Source organism: Haplochromis burtoni, unplaced genomic scaffold, assembly GCF_018398535.1.
Source record: "Haplochromis burtoni strain Fernald_Lab_line unplaced genomic scaffold, NCSU_Asbu1 Contig_249, whole genome shotgun sequence".
NCBI lineage: Eukaryota > Metazoa > Chordata > Actinopteri > Cichliformes > Cichlidae > Haplochromis > Haplochromis burtoni.
In genome coordinates, this window is record NW_024582610.1 from 902,433 (window position 1) to 908,526 (window position 6,094).

A 6,094-nucleotide genomic window follows, 5' to 3' on the forward strand; every position below is an offset into this window, starting at 1 on the left:
AACTTGCACAATCGGTGGCTGACTAAATACTTTTTTGCCCCACTGTATGGACATGTGCAGGTGTATGTGTATGTATACATATGTATATTTAGTGTGTACTTGTCTATACTCATAGATATCTATTACTTAGTAATAGATATGGTAGAATAGTGAAATTTATGTCTTGCATATTTCCACAACCCTCTATCCATAATCACATACTGTGTGTGCCGTTATAGTGTATTATTTTACTTATTTTGTATTTTTTGTGTTTTATTTGTATTTTTTGTGTTTTTCTTCTGATATCTGTACCTGAGCTGAGGAAATGCACAAATTTCCCTGCTGTGGGATCAATACAGTCTTATCTTATATCTTATCTTACTGAGTACACGTCAAACTAAGTCAGCAACTTTATTTATATGGTATAATAGTAACAGTCACCCCGAGGTGTTTTATGTTGGAATGTAAAGACTGTACAATAATACATCAGTACTAAGTATTATGTCATGACTTGTGTTACAGGCATAATAAAGTATCCTTGTGGATGGTTCTTGCTGGAAAACATGACCTGGATAAAGCTGAGGAGCCTCAGGAGCAGGTCAGGCACTGTTTGTCATGTAAACTCTGTTTGTCATCAAAAACGTCAGCTGAAGGCTGATCAGTCGAGCAGCATTGCAGACAGCAGTGACTCTGTGTCCAGGGTTTCACTGATGACCCTTTGAAATGTCCGATGGACAGCTTAGAACAAAACTTAAAATGTGGGTCATACCATCATGTGCTAACACACTGCACAAGGATTTTTGTCACTTTGCAAAAACAGCAGTAATAACCTAAGACATTGACTGCATAGCTTACGATGTTTTAAGGAGGAATAATAATATGATTGCTTTTCACTGTCATTTATTGTTGGGGTGCTGAGGAGCCTCGGTCTGTGGATATCTGGGTGGGATCGGAGTTAGGCTCCAGGCTGTGTTCTCTTGGTTCTTTGGTTCCTCGGAGGTAGCACAGACAATCGTCCTGATGTGAGATGAGAAAATGTTCCCATCTCTCTGCTTAGCTGGTGGGAGTCTCCATGATCTTCATTCATCACAGCTACAACACTGAGTCTAAAGAGAGCGACATTGCTCTGGTGAAGCTGGAGAAACCACTGGAGTTCAACCACTTCGTCAGACCCATCGACATCTGGATGACGCCGCTGCCTCTGCTCATGAAATGCACCATCACTGGCTGGGGCTCCACCCGAGAGAGTGAGGAAATGTTTGCTGTACACAGGAAGCTGGGGTTCTTCAGGTGTGATCTGAGCCTTTGTGTTCTTTCTCCATCACCAGATGGCCCTCGAGTCAACAGACTGCAGGAAGTGAATGTGACCATCCTGCCCTCGGATACCTGCAACCAGTACTACCTAGGCAGGATCAGGCCCTCCATGTTTTGTGCTGGGAAGGATGAAGGGGGACAGGATGCCTGTCAGGTACAAGCTGAACATCTGTGCAGCCTGAAAACAAGGAATGTTCATCATGTGGACCAGGAAACCTCAGTCAGCATGTATCTGGAGAGTATTGAGAAACTCGTGTGGTGTCTGTGTTCCTGTATGTGTGTCAGGGGGACTCTGGAGGTCCTCTGTCCTGCTTCACAGGCACCAGGTATGAGCTGGCAGGTTTGGTGAGTTGGGGGGTGGGTTGTGGTCGTGCCAAAAGACCTGGAGTGTACACCAGAGTGCAGCAGCATGTTCAGTGGATGTCTGACACCATGGGTGAGTTTCAGAGTCCACGACCTTTCTACACCTGCAGCAGGTGGAGTCTGTTCTGAAGGACTTCTTCCATTTCCAGGTGATCGGGCTCAAGTGTCTGAAGATGACCTCATAGAGGAAGGTAAGCTTTTTTTTTTAAATTTTTTTTTTTTTATCACACCATCTTTAAACTGCAACAGAAGATCCACCAGTCAGTGTATCAACATGTAGTTCAGGTGTTTCTATTTTGTCCCTTCCTGCATGTGGGGGTAACAGAGGAGTGCGGTAAGCAGCAGAGCTCCGGCTGTGATCAGACTCCCGGCCTCGCCGAAATCTCGCTGTCCGTGGACGGCGTGTTGTCCGTGGTGAATGTGACTGAGTCCTGCCCCTTCCTCTGGCCCTGGCAGGTCAGCCTACAGTTTAATGGTCGCCACTACTGCAGCGGCACTCTGATCCACCCCCACTGGGTTATCACTGCCAAACACTGCGGCGTCAGGTAGTCCTGCTACCATTAATACTGGCTCCAGTACTGCAGTGTAATCTGTCACGTGTCAGCTCTGCTAATGTTCCTACTGACTACTACTACTACTACTGCAGGGCTAAAGAGGATGTGGCAGTTTTGGGGCTTCATGACATCAAGTTCCTGCCAGTTCAAACCATCCTGGTGGACAAAGTCTTTAACCCGCCGCAGAAAACGGGCTTCCCCCCAAAGTCTAACCTGGCACTGCTTCACCTGAGCAGTGCTGCCAGACTTGGTGAGCCTGAACCTTCAGGAGATTTGACTCTGAGAAGTCTTCACTGTGTCTGAGAAATCTTCACTGTGCCCTGACTCTGTCTACAGGTTCTGAAGTGTCTCCAGTTTGTGTCCCTGATGAGGATGATGACCTGGATGACACCTGGTCTTGTATCACAGCTGGCTGGGGAGCAACTAAAGCGAAAGGTAACATCCTCATTCCTCCTGCATAGTGTACAGAACAGGAACAACCAGTAGTTTGGTGTGTGATCAGACTGTCATGTGACAGGACTTCAGACCTGTGTATCCTGATCGTACTTTACACTTAATTTGGTAGAGGGTGTTGATCCAGACCGGCTGCATCACGCTGGGCTCACACTCGTCAACGCAACCTCCTGCAGGCAGAAATGGGGAGGCTTCGTCACTGACTCGCACATCTGTTCACATCCTGCAGGCTCCACATCCTGTATGGTAACTAAACCCGACATCGGTTTGGTGTTCCTTTCAAAGCACAGCTGTCCGGCACAACTTCATCTACTGCACACAGCAGTGGATACCATTAATGTTCAGTGTTGGTGGGAGCTGTTTTGACCACCTGTAAAGCTATTAATACAGGATGGATATCCATCCATGTAATTTATCAGTGAAACATCCTCTTCCCTTAAAGATGCATCACTGAACACAAGCTTTGTGAAGAAAGAGAAATGACATCACTGAGGTGCTTTAGGTGATTTCAGGTTGTGGATTTTCCATTTTAAACATTTATCAGGGAGGATAAACAATTTTTTTTTTTTTTAAATCCTATAGCTATTTTGATGATCTGGACACTCCTCATTGTTAGGGACTGTGATCGACTCTAAACTCCACGATCTCATGTCCAGTCTGTGGTGCCTCTCTGTAATCATAAGCTGTTCTTTAACTCTTTACAAAAGTTGCTTGGGTTTTACCTTAATCAGTGTTTCTTCCAGAAGGAAATGTTCCAAGTCTGAGGTTCATGAGCCTGTAGCTCCAGCTGGGTCCATAAGTACTTGAACAATAGCATAAATATCAGAATCAGAATCAGAATACTTTATTAATCCCTGGGGGAAATTATTTTTTGTTATTTTTTGTTACAGTGCTCCATTTTAAACCAACATTAAGACAAGACAGACAATACACTAACTAAGAATAGTACAATATATACATATATACACATACATACTTCACTCATAAATAAATAGTTGGAAAAGAAACATGTGTAGCTGTAGCAGCAAACAGTGTGTTAAGTGGATGCGTTGTACAGGGAGATGGCCACAGGCAGGAAAGACTTCCTGTGTCGTTCAGTGGTGCTTTTTGGTAATCTCAGTCTCTCACTGAACGTGCTCCTGTGACTGACCAGCATGTCATGGAGTGGGTGGGAGGTGTTATCCAACATAGTCTTTATCTTGGACAGCATCTGCCTCTCCGACACCACCTTGAGGGTGTCAAGCTCCATCCCCACAACATTACTGGCCTTACGGATTAGTTTATTAAGTCTGTTGGCATCTGCGACCCTCAGCCTGCTCCCCCAGCATGCAACAGCATAGAGGATCGCACTGGCCACAACAGACTCATAGAAAATCCTCAGCATTTTCTGGCAGATGTTGAAGGACCTCAGTCGCCTCAAAAAATAGAGACGACTCTGGCCCTTCCTGTAAAGTGCTGTGGTGTTTTTAGCCCAGTCCAGTTTATTGTCAATGTGTACTCCAAGGTATTTATAGTCCTCCACAATGTCAACACTGACCCCCTGGATTGAAACAGGGGTCAAGTGTTTCCTGGTCTTCCTGAAGTCCACGATCAGTTCCTTGGTCTTTGCCACGTTGAGCTGCAGATGATTCTGCTCACACCACGTGACAAAGGAGTCGACCACAGCCCGGTACTCTGTCTCATCATCCCTGCTGATGCATCCAACCACCGCAGAGTCATCAGAAAACTTCTGAAGATGGCAGGTCTCTGTGCAGTGGCTGAAGTCTGTGGTGTAGAGGGTGAAGAGGAAGGGGGAGAGGACAGTCCCCTGTGGTGCCCCTGTGTTGCTGATCACCTTGTCAGACACACACTGTGGGAGACGTACATATTGTGGTCTTCCTGTCAGGTAATCAACAATCCAGGACACCAGAGAAGCATCCACCTGCATCGCTGCTAACTTATCACCCAGGAGGGTCGGCCTGATGGTGTTGAAAGCACTGGAAAAGTCAAAAAACATGACCCTCACAGTGCTCGCCGGCTGGTCCAGATGGGTGTAGACACGATTGAGCAGGTAGATGATGGCGTCCTCAGTTCCGAGACGAGGCTGATAAGCGAACTGAAGGGGATCCAGATGTGGTCTTACAATGGGTCGCAGCTGGTCCAGGATGAGCCTTTCCAGGGTCTTCATGATGTGGGAGGTCAGTGCCACGGGCCTGTAATCCTGGGGGCCACTGGGACGTGGCGTCTTTGGTACAGGGACGAGGCATGATGTCTTCCACATCACTGGGACGACATCATGCCTCGTCCCTGTAAATATAAGAACAATTTCTCAAATTTATAAAAATCCCCGTTGACTACTTGCTGTGTTTCCTCCACGTGATGCTGTGCAGGTCTTTACTTCAGCACTTTCAGATGCTTTCTGGCTCTCTGCCTTCAGTTTGGTATTTAATGCCCAACTGAGGGTCTAGTTTGCTGCTTCATTATCAATAAATGTTCATCATTCATATTTTGTGTCTTGGCCGTGAAGGTTAGGCCTGCTGAGTATAAAAATGTCTGTACTTCATAAACAGTTACTGTAATATTTTGTTAAACCTCTTGATTTAGAGCTAAAAGTCTTCACTTCAGTGTTGATTAACAAAAACATTGTCCAAATATTTATGGATCCAACATGGCTGACGTGGAAGACCTTCAGCCCTCATCTAGTGTGTGTGTGTGTGTGTGTGTGTGTGTGTGTGTGTGTGTGTGTGTGTGTGTGTGTGTGTGTGTGTGTGTGTGTGTGTGTGTGTGATGATAACCATCAGGAGAAACTCACTCTTTGTCTCTGCAGGGAGATGCTGGAGCACCACTCTTCTGTCAGAAATATGGCACCTACTTCCTGTTTGGTGTTGCCACATGGGGCAGCTGGCACTGCGACTCAGAGAAGCCAGCCATCTTCACCAGAGTGTCAGATTATCAGTCGTGGATCAGAAAGATGATTTTCAAATTCTGACTGAAAATAAACTCTTTAATCAAGCTGACTTTTACTCTTCATCACACATTCAGTCCAGATGTTCCAGTTTTACATCTGGTTGGTTGGTCAGCCATGGTTCCAAGTTTTAAATTAGATTTTTGTTTTTATTATAAATCTCTTAAATCTGTCAGTTTTGGTCTGTGGAAGCAGATCATTGATCCTTGCTATAAAAAGGATCAGAAACGTTTTCTTTGACACGTCTTTGTTTTTCTTAAATACAGTCGCGTCTTTGAGTCTGAATCTGGATTTGATTTTTTTTTTTTAATGCTGATGCGTTGGACTCTGGAGCAGCTTCATAAACCAGGTTACAGATGCTGCATCATCCTCTTTTCATGCCAACCACAGGCACAGCAGGAAATGCCTTAAATAACACCCAAAACAAAAGCTGCAACTTTGTAGAAAAGACTTGGCTCAAACTCACCAATAAGTCCTTATTAAGTGT

The 6,094-nt window shown here is 45.3% G+C and overlaps 1 protein-coding gene across 1 annotated transcript in view; it reads left to right on the top strand.

Annotated features, from left to right (window-relative positions):
• ovch1 (ovochymase 1) overlaps nt 1-5,728 on the top strand; it is a 28,517-nt gene extending 22,789 nt beyond the window's left edge. Inside the window, exons 3-12 of the mRNA XM_014338773.2 lie at nt 502-577; nt 1,037-1,226; nt 1,308-1,447; nt 1,579-1,729; nt 1,806-1,847; nt 1,982-2,201; nt 2,303-2,460; nt 2,547-2,645; nt 2,776-2,909; nt 5,470-5,728. Of these exons, the coding sequence (XP_014194259.2) occupies nt 502-577; nt 1,037-1,226; nt 1,308-1,447; nt 1,579-1,729; nt 1,806-1,847; nt 1,982-2,201; nt 2,303-2,460; nt 2,547-2,645; nt 2,776-2,909; nt 5,470-5,631 (1,372 nt within the window). The 3' untranslated portion in view covers nt 5,632-5,728. The remainder of the gene's footprint in view (nt 1-501; nt 578-1,036; nt 1,227-1,307; nt 1,448-1,578; nt 1,730-1,805; nt 1,848-1,981; nt 2,202-2,302; nt 2,461-2,546; nt 2,646-2,775; nt 2,910-5,469) is intronic.
• The last annotated feature ends 366 nt before the right edge of the window (nt 5,729-6,094 follow it).